This window comes from Melospiza melodia, chromosome 3 (genome assembly GCF_035770615.1).
Source record: "Melospiza melodia melodia isolate bMelMel2 chromosome 3, bMelMel2.pri, whole genome shotgun sequence".
NCBI lineage: Eukaryota > Metazoa > Chordata > Aves > Passeriformes > Passerellidae > Melospiza > Melospiza melodia.
Genome location: NC_086196.1, coordinates 40,720,191 through 40,746,664, shown reverse-complemented (window position 1 = coordinate 40,746,664; position 26,474 = coordinate 40,720,191). Strand labels below are relative to the sequence as shown.

Genomic DNA, 26,474 nt, shown 5'->3' with positions numbered 1-26,474 from the left:
CGGACTGCCGGAGGAGATGAGGCTGCTGCCCCTCGACACCGCCTCCGTCGAGGCACGGCGCTTCCAGCTCTGCTCCAGAGGACCGCAGCAGTTCGGGTCCTCCTGTAACTAATCTCCTGGAGGTTCGCCCCCGCAGTCCGTCACCCACGGAGCTATCCCCATCGGGAACCACATGAGCTGAGAAATCCAAAGTCAGGGCTGTGCTGCTGTAAGGTTTTCTGCTCCCTAACCCGCCCCCGCTCCCCCACGAGAGATCGCATTGTTTTGCTTTCCTTCCATCTCCTTTCTATTCCTGCGCGTTCAGGCGACATTTTCCAAGTGTTCCCCGCTGCTTGGACATTCACAGCGCCCGGGACGCCGCGGCGGGAGAGCGGCCGGGGCTGCGGCGAGGGGCGCGCACGGAGACCCCCGGCCCCGCGGACACCGGCCACAGCTCCGGCTCCCGGCGGCAGAGCGCGGCCTCCCCTTCCCGGGAACCGCAAGCGCCCCCCGCCCGAGCCGGCGGGAGCGGGGCTTTCCCTCTCCCGATAAGCCCCTCCCGCCGCCCGCGCCTGCCTCAGCCCCAGCCCCCCCGGCAGCGCACGCCGCTTCCCGCTGCCGCCCGCGCCTGCTCCGGGAGGAAGAGGGGCGGTGGCAGCAGCGGGCGGCCGAGAGGGACCCGCCTTTCACCCTCCCCGGCCCGGCCCCCCGGGCCCGCCGCCCACCGCGGGCGCGGCGCAGCGCAGCGCGGCCGCCGCCGCCCCGCCATGAGCCGGAGGTAGCGGCGGCGGCGCCTTCCGCAGCCGCCGCCGCCCGCCCGCCCCGCCGCGGCGGCGGCCGGGCCCGCGATGCCGAACCAGAAGGGCGGCAAGGGCAAGAAGAACAAGCGCGCCAACAGCAGCGGCGACGAGCAGGAGAACGGGGCGGCGGCGGGCGGTGGAGCCGCGGCGGCGGCGGGCGGCGGTGCCGCGAGTGGCGGCGGAGCCGGAGCGGCGGCCGCGGGCGGCGGCGGCGGGGCGGGCGGCGGAGCGGGCGGCGCGGCGGCCGCGGGGCGGCTCGGCGCCCGGAGACGTCAAGAGCGGTGAGCGGCGGGGCCGGGCCCGCGGCCTCCCGCGGTGGCGCAGGCGGCAGCCGGTACCGGGGGGGCGGCGCGGGGGCACCCGCGGGGCGGGGGCGCGCCCGGAGAGCGGGGGTGTGTGGGGGGGGTCAGCTGGGCCCTGCTGCCGCCGGCGGGATCTCCCCGAAACAGCCGGCGGGGCGGGGGCTGCCGCAGCGGTGTCCCCGCCCGGTGACCCGGCGGAGGGCAGGCGCCGGCCGGCGGCGGTGCTGAGGGCGGCGGGAGCCCGCGGCAGGAGCCCGGGTGCGGTGGGTGCGGGCGGGCCGGGGGCAGAGCGCATCACCGGCGGGCGGGAAGCGCAGCGCTCGCCGGCAGCGGCCGCGGCGCGGCTGACTGGGAGCTCCGTTGAAAAATGCCCGCTTTATTCCGTCACGATTGAAAATGGAGTCCTGCTTTTCGGTCAGTTGTGTTTGCCGCTGTTCAGCAGTTGGGTTTGTCGGGGCAACGTGCTCACTTCGCATCAACCATTTTATGCTGCCTTTGCTCGGTGGGTTGGATTTTGGTTCGCAGCGGGTTTGGTAAGGTGGTGCCTTGCATAAACTTGAATTGCTCATGTTTGTTTCGCTGCAGAAGGATGTGTCAGGCTAAAACTAAAGGCAGGCAAAGATTTTATTTCACTTTTGCTAAGCCAAAAAACCCCACCTCTTAGTTCTGCTGCTAGGTTTGCAAACTGTGCAGTCCCTACTCCTCACTTTTTTTCTCTCCCAAGTTCGATTTCAGCTTTTTACTCTCCGTGCTTTTCAAAAAGTGGGAGGATGGCTACAACTGGTATTATGCTTTGTGACAGTAGTTTTGCCTATGGCTGTTAGAAAGGCACTTCCAAGTGTCTTAGTTTGGTTTTCAAGATGTCTGATTTCCATGTATTATTTAATGGAAACTTTCCTTGGAAGTATTATCAATTAATTACAATTCACTTTAGCAAACAACGCCTTTGCAAGACTGTTTTTGTGAGAGTATTACTCCAGAGAATCATGGAGAATGATTAGAATTTCCTTTTTGGGTTTGTTTCAGATTTTTTCTTTACTATTTGCTTTAAGTGAATGAACAAGGGGGGAAAAAAAAGGGAGGTTAACAGGAGTTAAAATATTGACAGAGTATTTTTATCTTGACTTCAGTATGGTAATGTAATATGTCCAACATCCAGGTAGTGTCTTATGTGTTGGCTTTTCTCTGGATGGGGAGAAGCAATATTTTGAATTTTTGTTTTGCTCAAGCACAAGTGGCAGTAGTGGTGCATTTCTGGTGTGGCTGTATTGCCTGTGGATGATGAGGTGGTGTTCCATCTGCAGGTGCCACAGGAGGTGATGCCAGGGAACGCTGATGGTGGCACAGCTCGCTAGCCAGACTGGTTATCAGTCTTCTTCTGCTCTGAGGCTGTGCGTCCCACATGCTTGCCATAGCCCTGTCCTGTGCTGGCCAGCTTCCTCACAAGCTGAGCCTGGCTTTCTCACATCTAACCTGAGGTGCTCCTTTATTCTCTCTCCCTGCTTCCATATCACTTCAGCGGTCAGAAGCATCCCTTGACTCTTTCACCAAATGCCTCACTTCCCTTTTTTTTTACCCTCTTGCTACAGAGGTGCAGTCTTGGCTTCAACATTTGCTGTATGCTGTCTGGTCAGCACACCTGATCTTTGCCTTGACAGGATCATTGCATCTCATCATACCTTTATTTTCAGATAATCATAAAGGCTGGAGGGGTAGATGTGGTTGCTAGCTTTATTTTACACCTGCTCCTGCCCATCAGATAATGCTGAGCTGTAAGTTTCTTAAATTGTATTCTCTCTGGTAAGTGCAAAGCTTTCAACAGTTTTGGTTCAGGTTGTGCTGCAGAATTGGGAATCTGGCTCACATGCAAGGGAGAAGATTAGACAATGATAGCAGATTCCTTCAAGTCTTCAAACCCAATGAATCTGAAATGAAGCCCTGTACTGTAGCCACAGCCCTGGAGGCACCTAGCCCATTGCTGGACTGCAGACATTTGTAGGAGGCTGTGCACCCGAGGGTTGCTTGGTCACTAAGCAGTTCATGGAGGATGTGCGTGGTGGGGTTAATGGAGTTCTGCTGTGCACAGTCAGGTCTTGGCTGTTTGTGGGAGACTATCTGGGTTGTGGATTAAGTCTGATGAGCTGCAGGGAAGCTCCTAGCTGTGCTGCTTTTGGGCTGTGCAGCTGCATGCTGTGACTCATGCTGCCCAGGCTCATTGGTCCTGTGAGACCTTGGATTTGCCTTCTCTTCTCTTCTCTTCTCTTCTCTTCTCTTCTCTTCTCTTCTCTTCTCTTCTCTTCTCTTCTCTTCTCTTCTCTTCTCTTCTCTTCTCTTCTCTTCTCTTCTCTTCTCTTCTCTTCTCATTGTCACCATGTGCTGCTCTAGCGTGATTTGTGTGTGTCTGGTGTCTCTGCTCTCCTGCTCCACCTGTGCCCTGGGAATGCAGTGCATGATCATAATGACATAACCTGCTTGCTTTCATTAATGTGGCAAGACAGAAGTAAACAGAGATGAAAGCAGCAGATTGAGCAGTTGAAAATGTCTGTGCAGACCTTGGCTTTGCATTGTGATGTCAGTATGATGGTCTGATTACACAGTCACATCAGGACCCTACTTTGCTCATGGAGGGCAGTGATTCAGATGTGTTTGGTTTTTTTTAAGTCTTCACAGTTCGTTGCGTTGTCCATGTATTGTTTATGCCCCTCATCCATGTGGCATAATGAAATAGAATTTTTAATTTCCTCTGGGCTTCTCTGTGCAGCCCTGACTAGCTGTGCCATGTGATTGGGAACTGCCACTACAGCATCCCTTTATTGTGGAAAGCTCTTGTTCACTTCTGCATTTTGATAAATTTTGTCTCAATCCCTGCACAATTTTTTCCTTGAAACTATCAGCCAGTTTTTGGCATGATGACTGAGAAATGTCAGCAGACTTTTCTCCTGGGCATTTGTTTATGGTTTTTTTTGGTGGTACAATTTTTGTGTGTTCAGAGCTCAGACTGGTCTTGAAGGGTTCTGTACTCCCACAGGGGAAGGCAGGGAGCACAACCACTGACCAGATGTGATGGCTTTTCTTACCTTGCACTCTCAATTTCTTAGCAGGTATTGGGATGATGCCTACAAGGGGGATTCACATTCTCTAGCTATGTCCTCTGTTTTTATCTCTTCCATCAGACCATATGGTAGATTAATCTTTCTTGACCAAAGTGCATCAATTTTCTGCACTAAGTGATGCACAGGACGTGGAGAGGGAGTTATAGGGTGGGGGTGGACTGATTTAACAGGATCACAGTGCACAGGGAAAGTGAGATGTGATGTCACAGAAAGTCTCATTTCTTAGGTTACCTGTCGTCAGAGTGATTGAATGATGTTTCTAAAAAAGATTTTAATTTTCTGATTTTCTAGCTAGTTTTCTGGGTTACTTTGCATAAAATCTGAGCTGTGATCATGTAAAATTATCTCAGCAACTGCATGGGATTTTGCACTTACCCCATTGATGGCAGTGTTCCTCATGGCAGCAGTTGGTTACCTTCATCTGCAGACATAAATGAGTGTGACATTTTGTGGATACTTTGCCCCATCATCAGAAGAGGAAAATCCACAGGGTTCACTTTTAGATCTGAGGCTCTGAGGAACAAATTTTTATTCTGTCTCTGCCTTGCTGAGGCTGGACACTTTGAGACTCTGCTCCAGCTGTTTTACCCCTTTATCCTCTAATTGTCTTGCTCTAGTCTTGACATAGAGTTGTTTCTGACCCTAATATTCCTTGTTCTATCAATTTTCTTTGCCTTGTTTCCATTCTTCATGTCATTGTCCAGTAGAGCCAAGTCCTCTTCTTAGGCTTGGTGATCCCTGTCTTAACATCTTCCTGCTTCATCCCTTTGTCATTGTCACTCTGTTCTCTCCAGCGCTGTTGCTGTGGGAAGACTAGAGAAAAGAAAAAGCTGTCTCTCCTTAGCTGTGCTTTTTTCCTTTAACATATAATTCAGTAAAGCCAGCCAAATTAAGCTAAAAATACCCCCACAGCATAACAGTCTCTAAGTCACTGTCCTACTGGCCACCTGCTTTAAGATCTCTTTTTTTCCTCCCCCTGCCATAGGTGAGCCCTTGAGCTGCACAGGTGGCAGGGCTGGTGAGTTGCTTGGTTGGCAGGTGGAGCTGCTGGCTGTCAGATTTGTGTGCTTTTGAACACTTGGCCTGGGTTTCACAAATTTGTAAGACTGATTTACTTTCAAATAAAAATGCTAATGTCGGAAAAGTGTATGGAGAGGGAAATCAGAAAGCACAACAGTGACTAATGTGTTGAACACTGTGACTGGCCAACAATTATGATTTATTAAAAAAAATTATATCCTGGATGTAGGATAGTTAAAGACAGACATAAAATTCATCAATGCAATGTTTAATTTAAAAATATGCTTTCAGAGAATGAATTGTTGTAGTATTTAAGCCTGGATTAATATTTGCTGTCAAATGTTCCCTGATGCATATAACATCCAGTTCCAGTTTGGCACTCTAGTGATGTTCAGTATTGGCACCTTCTGATTATTTAGCCTGAGGTGGTCCCATTGGTATCAGTGAGACCACCTGGAAAATTAAGTTTCTATTCTGTTGCAGTGACTACAAAATTTAATACCTATTAATTTACTAAGGGGAAATCATTTTGCCTTGTAATACCATTGTGTTCCTCTAACTGCAGAAATCAACTGAATGCAAATTTCACTGTCTCTATCAATGCAAATCAGGTTCAAAAGGACTTTCATGTTAGTTCTAGGATTTGAAAACTATGCAATTACATGCTTTAGTAGCAAATGCAGTTCATGTTTTACAAATCTTTGCAAATGGAATCGTGTTCATGGTGTTACTAAGTAAAATAAATATTATCCTTTCATGCAAGCAAGTACACACCTGTTTAAGTTTGGGTTTTTTAAGTTATTTGCTATCGAAATGGTTATCAGTGCCCTGACAGCATTCTGTGTTCATGTGATTAGGTATTGTTCAAGTGTAGTGCTTTCATGAGTAAGGCTTGATGTTTGCTCTGTTTCATACAAGGAAATGCAGTTTTTGAACTCATAGCTTTGCTTTGTCTGTACTCATCCCATATCTTACTCACAGTGATCTAACATGTAGTGACAAAATGATTTCTAGCCCTTGGAGACATTTGTAAGTTTTCTTCAGCCTTGCTTACAGCCTTGCATATTGAGACATCCTTTGATATTAAAGTACTGTCATGGCTGGCAGAAATCCATCCTTCTCTGCTTTTCTTCCTGTAGCATGTGTGAGGGGAAAAAAAAAAAAAGGAAAACCTTGCATTCAGCTCAGAGTAAAATACTACAGCTAATCTTCAAGGTGTCTAAATTATAACGGGATTAATAGAGCATGGGCTTTCTTTAAACTCTTTTGATAGAAATTCAAATAATTTCAAAGAGGCCTCTTGAAACAGTAATCTAGTTACTGGAGTGGATAATTCCATTTTGAAAGCTTGTGGGATTTTGAGTGGAGCGCTGGCATTTCCTGGTAGACTTCAGTGACATTTATCTTGAGAGCATTCACTTCAACCTTTATGCCTTTCTGTCTGTTTCTGAGCGTCTATCAGTCCTCCTTCCTGGGCCTGAAAGCAATATATTGCTGTTGTTCCTGTCTCCCAGGATGCCTGCTGGGAGAGGAGGTGGCTTCTGCTGGAGCCTGGCTGGTGGGTGTGCCTGGCACTCCCCGTCTCCCCTTGTGTGCTGCCAATGCCCGCTGTGGGAGCAGCGTCCAGCTGGGGTCTCTGTGTGCCACACAGATGCCAGGGATGGTGCATGACAGGGCTGGGAGCCTGCCTGCCATCGTGAGGGAGATGTCTGGGAACCAACAGCTTCACATTGGGAGCTGCTGTCTTGAAGAGTTGCTGGGTACTGCATCTCCTGTTTCCCACTGAGTTTCTACCAGCTTCTTTAGCGTGGAAAATAAAATACAGCCTGTTGCACTGAAACTTGGGGAGAGTGGACCAATGACACAAATATCCCTAGATCTGAAAATATAAGAGGTGTTGGTACCCCTTGATTCAACCTGCTTTCCTTTCTCTCTTGCCTTCTCGTGCTGTTGGACTGGGTGTGGTGGCTCGCTGGCTCTCGGTCTGAGCGAGGGCAGCCTGCAGTGTTGGCATCTGTGCTTGCCATTAGGGCATCTACTGCATGCCACAGTTATCTCTGTTTCCAGCATGAGTTGGAGTTTGCCACTGAAAACTTGCTAAGGCAGGTACAGTAGAATCTGCTTTAGTTATTATTGGAATGACTGTTTCTTGAAGCATCAAGGTTAGTTCTCTGTAGCAGTTCAAGTTATTAAAAGCTCTTGGAAGGCTAAAGGAGAGGATTTAGTGGTTGCAGTGCTTTTCTGTGGGGACAATTCATGTGCAGACTAAGCAACAGCCAGTGTTCAAAACACATTAAGGCCCATCAGTCTTGGGATAGTCATGAATCTCTGCATTCACCATGAGAGAAGTCATCAGAAAAATCCACATGATGCTGAGGAGTCTTCCTAGCATGGAAGACTCTGGGGCATGATTGCTTATGGCACAGAGAGCCAATTGTCTTCTGACCTGGTTAAACCAAATCAGAATTCACATGGGAATATTGGGGATGCATAGTTGTCCTGGTACTGATACAGGTAGAGGCTTAGGTCTGTTCTCTGGGGATATTTCCACTTGGATTCAGGTGTTAAAGCACAAGCTAGGGCAAGATTTCTTCTAAACAGAGGGGGTCTATATAGCCCAAGCAAAAGCCAAAGCTTTTGTTTGTGATTGTTTTCTGTATTCAGACAACACATATTAAATGGAAAGAAACTGGCTAAGTTGGCTGATGATAATTGTACAGATGATGGTGATTTCTACAAGACCATATGAATTCTCATGTTGGGTTTCAGCAGCGTAGGCAGTAGGTTCAGCTTGGAGCACAGATGGCTGTGTAAACAAGCTACAAAATTATTGTGCACATGTAAGTGCCTATCTTCCTTAGTTTGTACAGTTTCAATTTTGATTTTCTGCCTTACTTTGGTGAGGTGATGGTTGAGCTGGGAGTGGGTGGTTGAATGAGAGCTGCAGATAACTGTATCACATGCTGGCTGCTGATTTCATAAACAGGCATTAGCTCAGACTGTGCTGTTAGTTAGAAGGTGTTAATGTGGCAGGTATAAGTTAAGCCTTCATGATTTCCATGGTATTTTCCTGCTGCTGTGAAGTTGTTAGGTATGTTTTTTTTTAATTTTTTTTGTTTATTGTCAAGAGATTGCCTTGGAGGTCAGATGTGAAGTTAGCATAAGTGTAGTGCATGGAGATGCTTCTAGTAGCTGCTGAGCCCTCTGGGAGTCTCATCACCTTAATTCTCAGCTCAACCAGGGTTTAGCAGCTCCAAATTACTGAAAATCTTTTCTAGGCGAAGGTGATCACTTTATGTTACTACTCACTTAATAGAATTAGTGACATCTTGCACATGGGGTAAAGTGTGAGGGAAGGGGCTGCTTATGGCTTTGTTCTCCTTAAATCCCCTCTGAGTAGGTGTTGCCTGCAGCTGCGTGGTCCTTGGGGGCAGGACTGACCTCTGCATTGGCACCTACTGGCAGTGTCAGTGTGTAGGGGCATAACAGATGTGAAGCTGTCAGCCAGGCTGACTGCAGACAGCTCCTCCTGGCAGGGGCACCGGCTCTGCCTGTTGCTTGCTGCAAGTGGGCTGCTGGCCTTAGCTTTTCTTTCCAAGAGCGTGCGCAAGTTTCATGGCGCAGAAAAAAGCCTGTGATAAGAGCGGCTTACCAGGTACTGCTGTCCTGTTTTTTTCCCTTCCCTCCTGGAAGCTTTTGTCTTGATCATTCGGCAAAGATTGCTTAAGAAGTCTTGAAGAGATATCAGTCATCATCAGTGAGTGTTACCAGCGTAAGCCCCGAGCTGAGCTCTTGTGAAAGACTTCTCTTTCTGTTTGTCAGCTGTTATTTGTTGTTGCTGCTGCACTGAAAATCCAAGCCTGCCTTTTGGATCAACTTTCGAAAAGTTTTTTCTTATTGCATTCTTCTGCTCCACTTAGGCTCTTAGGAAAGTGGCCAGTCATTTCTGTATTGCCATATAATTTGTACTATTAAACAAGTTATGAGTATGACAATACCATTTTGTCACATCTTGGTAATCTTTGGAATATTAGATTGTATTACAAAGTTCAACAAAGCAAATACATCAGACGCTTAATTCAAATTTTCTCTTTCTGTCTGTTTTGTTGTGGTGGTTTATTTTCTACAGCTGCATTACAGTATTACTGCAGTAATATTGTATGACTTCAATTAAAATAAAGCTATGCTGATGGCAGAGGAAATTCAGAAGATTCGTGCAGATGGTTGGTAGGGAGTGGCCTTCCCCAGGAATGACTCAGCTCTGGTTCAGGCTGGCAGAGTGAACAATTCCTGGCTGTGTAAGGTTGTGAAGAGAGCAGTGTTCATGGGAAAGCAGGGTAGAGGTTAAAGTGCTTGGTTTGCAGGGTATGTGTCCCACAGGAGCCCTTCTGGCCTAGGTAACGTGCTGGCAACCACTGTGTCCTTGGCATAGATGAAGAGATGCTAGAGGAACAGCGGACCAAGAGCAAGCCACTGTAAGTGTTTTGCAACCAATCTGGTGCCAAGACCTTTCTCTTTTTTGGGGATAATTTCTTTTTGCAGATCCCTAACAGCCTCCTGTTGCCTGACAGTTGTTTTAAGATGACAGGAGGGCTGTCTGGTCCAGCCACCACCGCGCCTCCCTCTCCCTCTGCCCCCAGCCTCACATGTTTAACACCTCCCTGGAGTTTTACCAGAGATGGCAGATCTGTGCAGTGAGCTGAAACCTGTGCCGACGAGTAGGGGAAATAATTATCTGTTTCTGTCCGCTGACTGAAAAACTCTGGTGCGTAACACAATGGATAATGTGGGAGCGTAGCAGGGGAAGAGCGAATTTTGCTTTAGGCACCTGCACTGAGGGCTTGGAACAAATGAGAGCAGTCACGAAACTGAAGCCATGGAATCGTTGCATTTGGCTTGCTGGGTGTATCTTTGGTTTTATGATGGGTGTGTAAACAGAAGTAAACAACATTCTCCTTAATATACTTCACCAGAGGGGAGTTCCTCAGGCAGCTGTTGTTCTTCTGCTTTCATTTGGGTCACAAAATGGAAAGGATGGTCTTCATATACTGCCTTTCTTTTTTATTAAGAGGTAGAACCAGTTCGTGTGGGAGGATTTTTTGTTGTTGTTGAAAGAGGTATTTTTCAGATGTTTTGTTTCTATTCCTATTCCTGGCTTTTATGGATGTTTATAAACCTGAATAGAAAAAATTGAGAAAAAGCCAGAAAAACCAATCCAGGTTCCTTGCAGTCTTCTGTCATATTCTCATTTTTGAAAGAAAAGTTAATTTTATGGTGACTCTGTCAAACATAAAACGCAGCCTTGTTTAAACAGTGAGCTATCTTTGCACAAATGTACGTGTGTTTGGAATGTCGTATGTTATTTCTGTTTTAGAAGACATTTATGTACTGCTCCTTCCAACTATTTTCAAAATCACTGTTCCAAATCACTGCAGAGGAATATGAGAAAACATTTATTTTTTTATGTGGAAACATAATGTATTGAAAGAAGCAGCACGCGCTTGTAGTTGCAACTTGACAGCCTACGTTGAAGCTGTTCTGCTTCACAAAACTGCACGCTGTCTTGTTTTGTTCTCTTAGGCTGTGAAACCCATCTTGAAACTGAGAGTTAAACAGAAATTCTTTTATCATTATTTTGGCATTCTTTTGAAAGGAGCTGCTGGGAGGTTAGATGTTGCTCTGATACCGTGTAATCTTTCATTTTCCCTGAAGTTCAGTTTCATAGCTTTGGAAACCAGAATCTTGTTGAGCTGCTAGCTACTTGGAAGCAAATATATTTAAATAACAAACCAGCTCGGGCTATAGGTGTGGATGGGCAGTTTGGCCATGTAATTCTATTTACTTCCCATCATAATCTCTCTTGACAGTAATCATTAACACTGTCATCATAAAACATTAGGACAATGATTCTAGCTCTGACCTTTTGAAGAATATCTTAAAATTTATTTCTAATTATGGGAAGTACAAGGGCTTGATAACAAGAATTTTTAAAGTCTCGTAATACTGAAAAAAAGTGTTCTGTCTCATGTATAAAATGGTGATTAAACAACCCAGACCACTTTCAAGGGTGTGAATTGGTGGGAAGAGCTCTTCATGTTACCTAAAAGGAGGCTCCCATACTGATCTGAATGCTGTCTCTTTTGCTTCTAAGGCATATCTGTTGCCATGAACTGGGAAAATTGCAGAAAAATTGCTGTTTTCTGTTTCTCATTTATTCTTTATGGAGGAACATGTGGCATGGTTATGTTTGGCAGGAGACATGGGTACAGAGAAGTCTGCAAGGGATATTTGGTCCTGCACAGTCTGTTTTGTACAGATAATTTGAAATGTGTGGCAAAACCAAATGCTGGCTTGCGGTGTTTTTGTGCTTTTCAGGTAGTGGAATTTTCTGCTTTCTTAAATACAGGGAAAACTACAGAAAACAACAGAACTTTCTGCTGAGACAACTTAAATTAGCCATGCTGGGCTTCTCAGTTTCTGTTGTGGAAGTCCTGCGGCAGTTTAATCAAGGCCTTCTCCAAACCAGCAGACTTGCTAAAAGGCAGTGTGCATCAGTGAAAGCAGGTGCTTTGACTAGCATGGCATAACCTGTGCTGTGGAGCATGGCGTCAGGGCAGAGAGCCCTGTTAGCTTTCTGGAGTGTTTCCTATGCAGCTACAGTGGCAGTAGTGAAATGCCAGATGTGTCCCCAGAGGAGGTGAGTAGACACCAGCTTCTCCTCTTAGCAGTGATGTTTTCCAAAGCAATCTGAGTGCCACCATTTAGCAGTTCATTGGGGTCTTTTGCATGATGGAAGGATTTTGTTAATGCTGTTGCTGTCTTTCAGCTGCTCTAGGCCTGCTTTTGCTGTGGTGATTGTGTGACAAGCCAATTCACACTGTGTGGATAGCAGATCAGATGAGGGAATGTGTGAAAACTTTGCAATCATCTAGTTAAATGTTGAAGAAGACATCGCTGTCCAGAACTCGAAGCTTTGCCTTTTCTTGCCCATAGTTCTGCTGTGTGGGAAGTTCCTCAGATAATCTGGTGTCTGTAAATTCTTAAGGAGAAACTGGAGAAAATCTTATTCCACAGTATTTCCATTGACTGACTAGGTAAAGGAGGAAAAAGTCTGTTGAAAGTCACCTTTATTTTAGCCTCTAGACACCCAGGACATGATCATTATTAAGTAATTGCAGACATAGTCTGTGGTGATGGTTTTTGTATTTCAGTCACTTATTTTATTAATTTCATTTTTTATCCACATAGTGAGGAAGAGTCTGTAAACTTCTCAGGGAACTAGAGATCATACGTTTTTGCATGCAAACTCAGAAACGTGTTCAAAGGGGGATCAAGGATACTTTCCTTTTTTAGTCAGGTAACTCTGCCAGTATGGATGAACAAGTGTAGTGTCTGTATTCAATTCTAGACCTGTCTGTGTAGTACTTTCTCTGCTGTCAGCTATAATTATACCTGCAACTGTTAGAACATTTACTCTCTGAAACACTGTGAGAGCATAAGTGGATTTTTGGCATGTTCTTTTTCTTTTGCTACCTTCTTGTAATGGTGGAAAGGAATATCTACCAAAATAGATGAGTAAAGGAAATGTATAAGTGAGAGTTGTTCATACTGGTGCCTCTGGTACCTTGCCTCACATGACTTCTGACAATTTGCCTTTCATGGGTTCAGTTTAACTGGCCTGAGGTCAGTTGCATAAGGATGCTATAATTGTGAACTCTAGTTTGAAACCTTAAATATGATGAAGGAAAGACTGACAACGAAGAAAAGCTTTGCAGAGATGTTTGCTGGGGTAGTGTGATTTGAATCAAAGTCTGGGGGAATGGGTGGAAAAACTCTCTGAACTGGTAAACTGACAGATTTTGTTTCAGAACAGATAAGTTATCGCTCACTTCTGCTCTTGGCCAACAATATTATAGTAAATAATAACAACATTATACTTAATAACACTCAGTAAAAGAGTGGAGAAAAATTAGTCACTGGTAGCCAATAAAATTGTTGATTCTCAAAGACCTCTCCAAACTTGCAGGTTCTTAGCAGGCTTTTCAGAGATGTGAGACAGCCAGTAACAAAATATTTGTCACATTATAGAAGGAACTTCCAAAGAGTCTCTAGGGAAAGCCTCTCTTGTCTCTCTTCTCTACAATTTAGTAATTTGTTTTTAATGACTGAAAAGTCCATGTTTTGAAATGAATTTTTCTTTTCCTTTTTCTTCTTTGAAGGAAAGTTTTTGGGAATTTGTTTTGCTTGCAATTTATAGGCCACTCTCTGAAGGAAAGGTATTGCAGAAGAGCTCTTCCTGCAAGTATGCCACTTTTAGCATTAGAAACAGAGATAGAAATTAAGTGAAGGATGTGGTGTCTTCCAGGGAATGGCTCAGGAAAGTTTTTCTGTGCAATTTTTACCTCTTCCTTTTATGTAAGTAAGTTTTAAGAACTTCAGTAATCTTTACTGAAGGTAGCTTTGACCATTTTGTTTGTTTATAGACTTTTCCAAAAACTTGCTGGGAAAGGGACCACTAGCACAGCAAAGATCTGTTGTTGCAGAGTATCTGATTTGTGTATTACTGCTGTAGGACAGGTGATGATGGGTAGTGTGTCTCATACTGAGAGTTGGAGTGAAAGTACATCTAGGAGCATAAAACCTCTCATTCTACTGCAAATGATGTAGTGTTATTTGTGCAAACAGTAATACAAATGGGATTAAAAACAATGCAACAGAATGGTGGTTTTTTAACCTGCTCATCAGATAGAAATTTTAAGTCCTAAGGTGAAAAAATTTCAGTCATGGCAGTCTCTCTCCTCAAGGCTCTGTCATAAGTCCTGGGGCTCTGGATGAGACTTGAGTGGAACTTCAGGAAGCTGATTGCTGTGTTTTAGATAGGGTGAGGCAGCACTTGACCACGGAAGACCTGGAAGAAGCCTGCTAATGTATGAAAGCAGCCGTGCAGAGGTTAAAAGGCAGCCTGACTGCCCTGTTGGAGCAGTACTTTCTGAAGAAGCCAAAGAATAAGAAAGACAGAAATACAGAGAAGAAGTATTTGTCATGCTTGAGTAAGCATCTGTGGTGGGGATCAACCTGCTACAGCATCTAAAAAGTTCTTACAAGAACTCTAGTAGAAAATTTCCAATCCCTTTTGAGCCTCCCAGCTACAACAGAGCAGCCAGCAATGGGAATCATATGTAGTGTGTGGTACTTTAGTGAGGAACTGGAAAACGTTGTTGGTTCATAAATGCAGAAAATTCTTTTGTAGAACATTTTCTTGTGTAGAAGATATTGTTGCTGATATTGTTGCTGTGAAATAATTGAAGTAAACTGCTCTTTGCTCAAGGTTATAGCAAAGCTGCTACTTTACTGATAAAACATCATGTTGTGTTTGGATTTTTTCACCTGTCTGTGCTGCAGAACTGTTTGGTTTGTGAAATTTAGCTATCTAGAAGGTCAGTGGTGGTGATGTAGTCTGTATTTGCCTAAGCCATGTAATGAAGGCCCTCCTTTCTATACGAGTAACGTAAGCTCTTTGTCGTGCTTTTCAAAGTTCTCTGCTCACTCCTTCTCTCCCTCCCTGTCTGTTGTCTCTTGCTCAGTCCCCAAAAATAAATTTCTTTTCCCTCAGAAAAGATCAATTCCTGCCACTCCATGATTGCAAAGCTGGGTATACTTGCTTATTTACTTGTATTGCTTACTTGATTTTCAAACAGGCGTCTCTGTGTGTTCTCCCCATGTTGCCTCTCAGGGTTCAAAGCAGCTCTCCAGAAACATTCGCAATGCTTCTTAATGCCTTGCAACAGTATCCACAAATGCTTGAGGAGGGCTAATGCTTCTGAGGTGCTTTGGTTTTGAATATTACACAGGCTGTAGTGGCATCTTGTTTCTTTATTTGTGCATTTCCTTATCTCCTTTCACATGCTTAACTCTTTTAGGTAAATACTGCTTTTTTGCAGTGACCCAGAGCTGGTGCTTGTGGGTCTTTAGTAATAAATAGGTTGTTAGTAAGAGCTTGGGTGTGTTTGTCATAGTGTTTAAAGAAAGTACTGCAATAAATGGGCCATTAAGTTATTAATGTATCTGTTTTACCTTCTGCAGAAGCCCCTTGTGCTACTCCACTGATCTGTAGCTTTGGGAGGCCCGTGGACCTGGAGAAGGATGACTACCAGAAGGTTATATGCAACAACGAGCACTGTCCCTACAGCACTTGGATGCACCTTCAGTGCTTCTACGAGTGGGAAAGCAGCATCCTCGTCCAGTTCAACTGCATTGGCAGAGCCAGGAGCTGGAACGAAAAGCAGTGTCGCCAAAACATGTGGACCAAGAAGGGATACGACCTGGCTTTTCGGTTTTGCTCCTGTCGCTGTGGGCAGGGTCACTTGAAGAAGGACACGGACTGGTACCAGGTGAAGCGAATGCAGGATGACAAGAAGAAGAAATCCGTGTTGGAGAAGAGTACGGGAAGGTCCGTGACGGAGTCAGCAGAGGAGGCCAAAAAGGGCAGGCCGGCCAACAAGCCGCAGAAGGGCTTGAGTAACGACCTCCAGCGAAGGCACTCCATGGACAGGCAGAACTCCCAGGAGAAGGGGGTCATGGGGGGCAGCTACGCCGTTCGCTCGCCTTGTGTCTCTCCCGGCCAGTCCCCTCCCACCGGATACTCCATCCTCGCCCCCACGCACTTCAGCGGCCCTCGTTCCTCACGGTACCTGGGGGAGTTCCTGAAGAATGCCATTCACCTGGAGCCCCACAAGAAGAGCATGGCTGGGGGGGGCATGTACAGGAACGCACATTTTGATTACGGGGCAGCTGGCTTGCAGGCACATAGATCAGGACACTTCGACACCCCAGTGCAGTTCCTGAGAAGGCTCGATCTGTCTGAGCTGCTCACTCACATCCCCAGGCACAAATTGAATACTTTCCATGTGCGGATGGAAGACGACGCCCAGGTGGGCCAAGGGGAGGACCTGCGGAAGTTCATCCTTGCTGCTCTCAGTGCCAGCCACAGGAACGTTGTAAACTGTGCTCTGTGCCACAGGGCGCTGCCAGTGTTTGAACAGTTTCCGCTGGTGGACGGGACCCTGTTCCTTAGCCCATCGCGACACGATGAGATTGAATATGATGTTCCCTGTCACCTTCAAGGTACAGGTTGTCTGTCAGTCATGCTAGGTTTCATTAAATGACGGAACTGCCTTCTGTGCCCTGTCCCTGCCATTACAGATTTCCATCCCGGTTCCGCATTTTTAAGCAGTTCTGTAAAGCTTGAAGTAATGTCCAAAATACTCATGTGGATCAGATTGAAACACTTAGAGGGAATTAAAAAAGATGCTGTATAGAAAGATCCATGGCTTGTGTTTGGGCTTACAACTAAACAAGTTCTGATCCGATTTCTAGGTAGACCATGGGAATGTGTTCCAGCCAATGTGTTCTGGAGCTTGTGCATGCTTGTTTATCTCTTGGGATCATTACTCCAAGATGCACATCACCTTTTCAATTTAAGCATGCTGTGCTGCAGCCTGGCTGAAAGTTGTATTTGTACCTCTGATGGGGGTGAGGTACCTCTCATCTGCTTTCAGACTACAGAGTATCAGTTTTGTTTTATAGCAAAGTATTATTTCTTAAATACAGAAAAGTCTGGCCTGTGTTAACACAGGCCTGGAGAAATTTGGTGTAGTAAGAGTAAGCTTTTAATATGGTGTGTTAAAGCAGCAGTGTAGCAGTGAAGGTTTTATACTTATTTCCAAACTTGCACATGCTATTGATTATGTCCTAGCTCTCAGATGAGTTGAGACCATAGCACTTGTTTCTTTTTTCCCTCTTAGAGAAACAAATTAATGTAGCCAGCATCAGCTTCAGCTCTTCCTGAAAGCTGTGGCCCAAACTTAAGTGATCAGGGTGGTACATGGCTGGCTGTGCCTGTCCTGCAGCCTGCTAGCAGGCAGTGTGGCTGAAGTAAGTCAGAGAAGGTATTCCTCAGCTGGTGGTGTGCGTTGGTAAGGGATTAACCAGAGGTATTTTAACATTAAAGTTTCTCACCTTTCAATAAAATACATTGTATCCCATGCGTGGCCATAATATATGTTATGTAACATACCTTTGCGCAGTAAACTTTGTATTTTATGTTTTTCTTTCCTTAAATCACTATGCACTAAGTCACTAAACTGTATTCACGCTAACATTATTGTTTCTGTCTTGCCTAGTGTACTATAAGGAGAAAAAGCAATAGGCAAATATACAAGCCAGAAAAGTTCTAGGATAAACAGCAGGATATACCTGTGTGAGATAACCGTGCTCATTTGCTGTGATGGGGAATCACAAAATGTGCTTGTGATTTTATCAGTACAAAAAGCTGGTTTAGTAATAATAGTGAAACTCACTGTTTGTTAACATTTGCCTCTAAGAATGAAACTGTGAAATTATTTTTTTTAATGTTAATTATTTCTTAACTGTTGGACGATATATCTGAAAAACTTGTTCAGACAAGTTGCTGTGAATAATTGTTAAAATTTTTGCTTCCTTGTCCTGGGTAAGATGGTTTCTTACCAGAAGTATTCTCTGAAATGAAATTAAGCTGTAAGGTGCTATTCCAGGCTGTTATTTTCTTTTCAGTACAGAAAATCATTTACGTTACTTCAGGCATGTTTAAGATACCAGGTGCCATATTTCCAATACAAAAAGTATCCTGAAAATTAAATGGTGGGGGAATGTAGTATTTTAAAGTGCAGCAACGGTGCAGAACTTCAGATGGGGAAAGATATTTATCTTCCTGCTCAACTGCTGTGCATGGAGTTGTTTGAACATCACCAATCTTGAGTATTCACTTCAGGAACAGAGTTAATTATATATGTTATATGTATATTATATACATTTTAGTTTCATCCCATCATATTTTCTAGAGCTGAACATGCCAGTGTAGAATAACTCAATTTTTACCAGCTCACACTAGTAAGTCTATTTTGTATGTATATTTTAAGAAGAGTCTGTTTTTTCTTGTTTTTCTAAAATAGTTGGCTTAAAAAACAAAACAAGTGAAAACACAGACTATTAATTTTGTAAGTGTCTGGTACAGACTAATCATAAATTATTAATATCTTGGTCCCATTTTTGTAGAAGAGTTACGAGGTGTGTCTGTTGAATTACAGTTGGTGATGTGTTCAGTGCTTTGATGCTAAAGAGCACAAATTGCCATCCAAGGTGAACACATGTTGAACACAATCGTGTTTTGTGGCTGATCTGTAATGTCACTACTGCTGAGCTCTGTCTTACATAGCAGTGCAAAATCTGGTATGTTACAGGATTAGTACTTGGTGTCAGGCCTCTTCTAATTGCCAACTATTAAATTGCAGATCAATTTAGTCACTAAAAGTCAGGCATAATCTAGGTGCTAGATCTTTATAATTCATGTAGGAATTTTTTTTGTGAAAGTCGGTCTCAGATTTTGCATTGGTTAGTTCAGTCACGCGTGTGTAGTGAAAATATTTGATTTCTAAGTCTGAGCCACTTGCTTTTTATGGACATAAATGTAAGTCAGGTTTTGAAAGTCATTGTCCATACAGAGCCTAAGGTGATGATAGAGCTCATTATATTCTTAGTTGTGAATGGCATTTTGAAGTCTTTGTATGTGCAATATATAATGTAAATATACTTGTTGTTAATGAACAGTCAGAAGAAAGTACATGAAAAATTTGCTCTTCTGACTGTTGATTTTTTTCCATGGGGTTGTTGGTTCCCTCTTTGCTGGAAGATACCAGCAAGTTGTTAAATGAATCTGTAACCAAGTTTGCTAATAAGCTTCAGCACTTCTCCAGTTCTTATGTCAGGTGAGGATGAAGCTAGGGCAGTATTCTGGTTTTGGAAACACAGCAGCTGATCTTACAGCTTAACCTGGCATCTCTTCTTGGAGGTTTAGCAACTCCTTTTATAAAATATTCTGTTAAGATCTACCAGCAGATGATGTATGGGAGAGTGGGCAGGGTGATGACTAATTCCTGAGTTCTGTATAGCTTTACTCAAGCCTGTGTATTTCCTGTAGAGAAGTACTTTTTACTTTATCATTCACCCTTTATAATGAAAAAAAAAAATGTGATTTGTATCACTAAAGGTCAGATACCACATTGCAGAAAATGTCTGTTTTAATCTTCTCTTTTTGGCTCCTTAAATGTGTCTTTTCTGTCCACAGGAAGGCTTATGCACCTCTATGCTGTTTGTGTAGACTGCTTAGAAGGGGTTCACAAAATTATCTGCATTAAGTGCAAGTCCCGATGGGATGGAAGCTGGCATCAGCTGGGAACTATGTACACCTACGATATTCTGGCAGCATCTCCCTGTTGTCAGGTTAGTACCATACATAAGTAACCCTCATAAGGTGAAATTCCAACTGATTAGATAAAGTCAAGGTTGTGTGTCTTTTCTTCCTTTCCTCCTCCCATCCTTCTTTTCCAGCCTGTGCCTGTGAGTGCAATACAAGAGGGCTGATGGGTCTGTGTCCCTTTGTTTTCAGAGATACAATGGCCTTTAGCCAGACTAAAGTCATTGCAAGGCTCACTGGTTAATACACTTATGTTTTTAAATAAAGCCTCCTGTAAATGCATTGGGAATTAAATCTGATGCTTCGTCACTAGCATCACGAGTGCCAGGTATAGTTCCACCTTTTGAGCAGACGTTTCATGTTTCCAGGATTTTTTAGTTCATAAATTGTGTTTTATCTTAACTGCAGCAAAAAAGTGCCAAGGGAACAGAAAGGTCCAAAGTGTCTTTGTGCTTGGAGATTACTCAGCTCTCCTTAATCTTAGTTGTGGCCCACCCTGGTGATGGCACTCACCCCTCTGAAGCAGCCTGAAGCAACTTGGAGTTCATTAAACACTCACCTCATCTGTGCCTTGAGAGAGGAAGAGCCAAGGCTTGGGGCTACTCCAGAGTGTGTCTGAGACAGCAGGATTGTTTGCATTGCAGAGAATTAATTGTCCATGTGATAGACAGAGCACTTCTGCCGTGCAGGTAGGGGTAGGCAGCTGTGGAAAAAACATCTGTCTGGGAATGACTCAGTGCTCTGCTGCAGATGCTCAGTCAGACACACAGATGGTGGTAGTAGGTCAGGACAGAAGCCTTGCACAGATACACCCATTCAGACTGGGATCACTTCATGGTAATGTGCATACTTCAAAGCCATCTGAAATACTGGTTTGTCAATATGCAAAATGACAGTTTATTTTAAATTTAATGTATTTAACAAAATGTGTTGCTCAGAAGACAAGTGGTATTGCTGCTGCTGGTTAAGGTGACATTGGTAGCAGTTATAACTACAGACTGACACATTACCTCCAAATTTAGTGTCTCTTGAGGCTGTAACTGTTTTTTAAAAATAGGAACTTTTAAAGGTAAGGAAAGCACTGATACTAACTTGCTACCTTTGTAAAAGTCAGCAGCTTCAAATCTGAATTGTTTCTGTTGAAAGAAAAGATTTAAGAGCTCATTATACAAGAGCCTCAATTACATGATTAATGGACAGTGTGACAGTACATGATCTAAGAACTCGCTATAAAAGCATTAGCTGCAGTGACTGTGATTGCCAGATAATAGGCATTATTGTTTCACCATGATTGTTACAGATGATTCTGTGCATACAGAAGAATGACATTTAAATATGGTATATAATAGAATTCCAAATTGCCTTTCTGGATTTATTATGAATAATTTCGTGCCTTACTTCAAAATATTTAATTCTGCATCACAAATTTGCATGTAAAATAACAAACTGCAACCAGTGTCAGATTACTCTTAGCTGATGTGCTGCACCTGTAGTAAAGGAGAAAACCCTTTGGTTAAGAGTTCCATAAAAATTCATAACCTAGTAGATTGTATTTCTTAAAATTTCTGCTTTTCCAGCAGAGCAGTGAAGCTGTTGATTTGTTTCTTTTTGAGTCTGGTCTCAACAGGGATAGTACTTTAATAATTTCCTCCTCTCCTCGTCCAGGAAAATCCCTTAAATCGAGGTGGCCTAGACAATACTTTTTGTTCTTTTCAGTGGAGAGCTGAAGCTTTCATTAGTGTACTGGGCTGTGAGGTTAAACTGTGGTGCAGCTCAGACCCTCGCTGCTCATTTGCTGTTTTTACTCTTTAACTTCTTTACAGTCTCAAATCCTTCTGCTTCTCTTAGGGGCTTGCTGAGCTTTCATGCTGCCTGTTGCTTTCTTTGTATCAGATGGGCTGTGTTTCTCAGCTAGATTTCTTCTCAAGTCTCACTTCTTTGCAACAGCTGAATATTAATAGCTCTGTCCGTCCTCACCTATGACCTTGAATTATTTCTCATATCCACCCAGTTAATGTTGCTTCTTTCTCAGTTGGATTTTGCAGAATAGTTTGTGTGTTGAAGTGATGTTTAGTTTGTATAACCTGATATGTACTATAAATGTTTAAATAGACACTTAAAGTGACACAATACCATGTTGTGCTGATAAAGTAGATCAAGTTATACATTTGTTAAGCCAAAAGATTAAAATGCTGATGTATTTCATAGACAGATGATGTTCAAATGTTAACCTAAATAGTTGAATTACTGTGGCACAAATATGAAATTTCTCTCTTAGCTTTGATGCTTCATTAATGATTTATTGAGACACCGCATCTTGTGCTGGGAAATGAGGAATTGATTCGGAGATTTAGCAGCACAAAATAAACCTTGATATTCTCTACCTTCCATCAGTCAGAGTGGGAGGTGACCCACTCCCCAGAATTTGGGGGTGGTCTTTAATGTGAAAGGCATGGTGTGTGTGTGTGTGTGGGTTCCCAGTCCAGGTGAGGAATGCCCCTACCAGCACATCCCACTGCTGCCACTTTCCTGACTGACCCCTTCTCCTGCTGGGGGGACAGGGGGCTGCCTCTGGCACCTTGTTTTCCAGAGGTGAGAAGCTGAGGGGAGTGTGGTTATTTCAATACTTTTTTTTGTTTGTTTCTTTGTTTGTTGCAGGCTCGGCTGAACTGTAAGCACTGTGGGAAGCCAGTAATAGATGTGCGGATTGGCATGCAGTATTTCTCTGAATACAGCAACGTCCAGCAATGTCCTCACTGTGGAAATCTAGACTACCACTTTGTGAAGCCATTTTCTTCATTTAAAGTTTTGGAGGCTTATTGACGAAAGCTTTGCTTTAGTAATAGCTATTTTATGGGTATTTCAACTTTATTACATATCTTTTTATAGGATTCATTCTGTGATGAAATCTAATTTCTTTTCTAACTGAAAGAGAAGCTTCTTTGTCAGTGTACATATTAATATGTATATATACATGTTGTTAAAACCAGAATCCTCCTGACAAGATCTCTGTGAAGGTTGGAGGCAAGCCAATTTAATGGCCTTTCAATATATCCCATGTGTGGGGTAAAGTTCAGCTAAAAATGACTTGGGTTTATTTTTTGTACAGTTGTAATACAGTTTATAGGAAGGGTGTGGGGAGACATAAAGGACAGAGAAATATGTCCAGTTGGAAAATAGGTAATTGCATAGGGTTGTTCCTCCAGCTTGGTGGAAATGGGAAATCCTTGGAAAGAAATGTTTCTGTTCCTGTTGAATTCATTCAGCCTTCTGCGTTGGTTCCCAGGGGTGCAGGAGCTGGCCCTCTGCTCCCAGTCCCCTCAGCAGGCTCTCTTTCAGATTTCCCATGGCCAGGGTAAACTGAGGTATCATGACAAGTGAATGTAAATGTGTGCCAGCAAATGCAATCTTGAATGAATTCTTTTGGCATTGTGTCTTCCTGCTATGTGTGTTTGATGTGCATTGCCCTCACTGAGTTATAGTGCAGGCAGTAGTGCTGCTTCCAACAGGGCTGTCATGTGCCCAGCTGGGTCATCTGCTCGTACCAAAACAAGCTGGAGATCTTAAAATGCTTTATTTAAAGGTGTTTCTTCACAGACATTTTAGGGAAGGAACTGGCTGAGCTGAGTGGGGATGTGATTGCATGTGCCTGCTGGGACTGAGGCTTTGCTGTCTGCTGCAGGCTTGTGTGGCTGGTGTGGAAGGAGAACCACGAGTTGGGGTCTGGGCCCTCAGACCTGCACGGGCTGAGAGGTACTGAGTGCAAAACATGTCATCACTTTTTAAAGCAATTAATTGCTGCACCTTTGTCTTTCAAAATTGTGTTCAGTCTAGGATCTAAAAACAAGGAGATGTTTTAAGAAAGCAAACTTAGCATATTTACTTTCTACATGCCTCTGTGCTGTACATAATAGACTGCATTAAGCAGTGAATTTGTATCAGAGAGCTTGGCCCTGTAGACTCTGCAGTTGTTGTTTCTTGACTCCCATTTCTCCCTTCCTTAAATAAATTTTTCAAAATAGGTCATTAATCTTTTGCTTGGTTTCTCAAATCAGTTGAGATTTAAGGGACATTTGGTTTTTTTGCTTTTCTCGATAGTGTATTTATGAAGTGTTTGTCCACTGGAGAAGTGTGGGGTTTGTTTCTATTTACATGGTGGGATTATTTTTTGTTTCTTCTGAAATCTTTTGTTTTTCGAAATTAGAATCTTTTTAGAGTGTATCTGTTGAAATCACAGTCTTGAAAATGGCCCTGATAGTCTGCCACCCTGGGAAAGAAAACAAAAAAGTCAGAAGCCAAAATGGTGTTTTTTCCTATGTTGGACTGAGAGTCACACTTCCCGCTGAATTAAGAAATTATCATGCACATAAAAGTCAAGCTGAATATCCATGTTTCTTTGTGTGTAAAAATGACAAGTTCGGAGTTTTATTTCCTGGCTGTCTCCACTGCAGAATTAGCTCCTTTTAGCATTAGCAGCTACCCTTCAGGTTGTACCCAAGCTGCACAGAGTGTTGGCACAGCTGGAGTGGCAATGTCCTTGGGGTCCCCCCAGCTCATGTGGTGCAGCTGTGTTAGCAGGCTGTGGTAGCTTCACCACTGGTGCTCCTCTCCATCTGTGCAAGTTCCTGGGCTTGGGTTTGGGTCTGGGCACATTCCTGGGGTTTTGTGCCATTGTCCTCTTTGCATCAGTTCTGGGAAAACCTGTTTCTTCTTCTGGGAGAATTGTGGGAAAGGCTTTGAGAGCCTTCTAACACTGTCCTTTCATGGTTACCACAAAGTTACACCCAGCCCAGCTGCAGTGGGACCAGCACTGCACCCACTGTCCATAGGAGCAGGACCTGGCCTTGGGCATTCCTGGGCAGGAAGGTTTCTAGAGATTAAACCTAATTAGCTGTGCAGTGTAGACTTCCCCTGTGAAGAGCAATGGAATTATAATTTGGATTAACTCCTCCAGAAGGATGAGCCCTTCAGCTTTGATGGTGTGTTGAGCAATCTGCTGGAGCTGGGGTGGCTGACAAGGTTGGAGTTGTGTTGCCTGGCAGGACCATGAGAACCAGACCAGACAGAAAGCAGCGGCCTGAAATCACACAGCAAAGACAAAGCTCCTGTAATTAAGCAATTAAAGAGAGCAATTAAAGCATACATCTCCTACTGTAGGTTCAGTCTTCAGTGCCAGTCACACATCATGAGTCTGGGGTGTCAGTTCCCATATAGGATACATGGCATTGTGTGCTGTTTTTTGTGCAGTGTTGGGAGGGTGTCACTGTGCAATGCACATGGTAGGGGAGAAGTGGGATCTGGAGTTGTCCTAGATACTTGTTCACTTGCTTCCCTTAGAGTAGCTTAATTTGTAATTCTGCCCTTTAAGTTCTTGGATGCCTCTCTAGAACTGTATGTGTGATAATCAAAAATGAGTAGACATGGAATAAAAGAAATATGATCAGCTTTAAAATAAGTATTTGAGAGATTGTGTAATATATCCAAGTCAAAACCAGGAATGGAGCAGACTGAGAAAATGGGAAGGGAAAAGCACATTTAAAGTCTTAACACTGACAAGGAGTTACATACAAATCTATCTAAGAAAGCAGTTTAGTTCTTTGCCAGCTTTTCCTTTTAATTCTGCTGTCGAGTCTTACCTACTGCTTGAGGAATGCCTATTTTCTTGTAAAACACATTGCTCAGCTGGAGGCTAGCAGCATACATAGCACTGTAAAAATGATCCTCAGTGGAAACCAGCTGAGCTACAGAAAGGTTCTTCTGAACTTTCACTCCAAAGTAAATTATCCCTAATTTGTAAAGGCTTTCCCTGCTTCTTGTTGGTACCAAAAGCTGCTTTTGGGTCACTGGAAAATGCACGATTTTCTCCAACCTGCAGATTCCAGTCAAGCAGTCAGCCCTCACCTTTGGCCAGGAGAGTTTCCTGGGCTTTGCCAAAGTAGAAGTGCAAATGCAACTTCTTTGGGACCTAATGGCTACTTTGGAGCTGAAACTAGACCACAGTTGCTCTGCTTCCTGTCTTGACAAGAGCTGGAAGTAGTCATGAGCTTACAAATGCATCATAAGGGAAATTACCTCCTAAGCTAGGGAGCTGCTTGCTTTGTTTAGTTTATTCTTGGCTAGTTTATTCTTCACTACCTTTCCTTTCTCTGGTGCTGTGTGTTCTTTTCAAGCTGGCCCATGGTCAGATTAAATTTGCCTGCAATATGTTTTGTAAATGAGAATGCGGTCCTCTGGATTTGGAGGTTCATTCTACTCTTCAGTGCACGATACTCCTTGTGATAGTAATAGGAGTTGCATGTGCAAATGCTTTTCTTTCCAGTAGTTAACTCTCCTTTCCATAGGAGAGGCTTGCATTTAGGTAGGCTTCATATTTTGGATGTGTAAAACTGAATTCATCCGTCAAGATGTCTACAAATAAATTTTGATAACCATAACTAACAAAATTGACATCTTTTACACACTGATGTGTAATTTGACACCTACCAACATGAACAGCCTGAAATTGTTGTTCCAATGCTGCAGAGTCATTAAAACTACAGTGTTTTGTAGCCAGACCATAGACTATCCTATAGTCTATTTACATTAACATCTCCAGAAATGAGCAGTGTATTCATAATGAGTTTAATTGGAAAAATAAGGAATATTCCTACAAGGGAGGCATCTACCCCAATATTTTTTTTTCCTTTTTTTCCCCCCTCCCATGTGTTCCTCATTTTGCTGTACCAAGTAACCAAGGACAAACACATTGTAAGGCCACTGATGAGAAAACCCCTCAAAAATATACTTGTCCATAAAGGTTTCTTGTTGAGACATTCTCAGATTGCACTTTTGCAGATGGAAGAATATGTACATAGCAAATGAATGTTGATGAAATTAAAATAATTGGTTATGATATCATTTATGTGTGTTGTTAGAGAATATTTTGTTGTGAGTTCTCTGTATTAAAAAGTAATAAATACCAGACAGCTAA

At 43.6% G+C, this 26,474-nt stretch overlaps 1 protein-coding gene across 1 annotated transcript; it reads left to right on the top strand.

Annotated features, from left to right (window-relative positions):
• Nucleotides 1-794: 794 nt before the first annotated feature.
• Nucleotides 795-26,474, top strand: HECA (hdc homolog, cell cycle regulator). The gene is given in 5 exon segments (XM_063151426.1): nt 795-1,027; nt 1,029-1,060; nt 15,298-16,338; nt 19,376-19,530; nt 22,163-26,474. Coding segments are annotated over 5 exon segments (1,593 nt in total). The 5' UTR covers nt 795-827; the 3' UTR covers nt 22,328-26,474.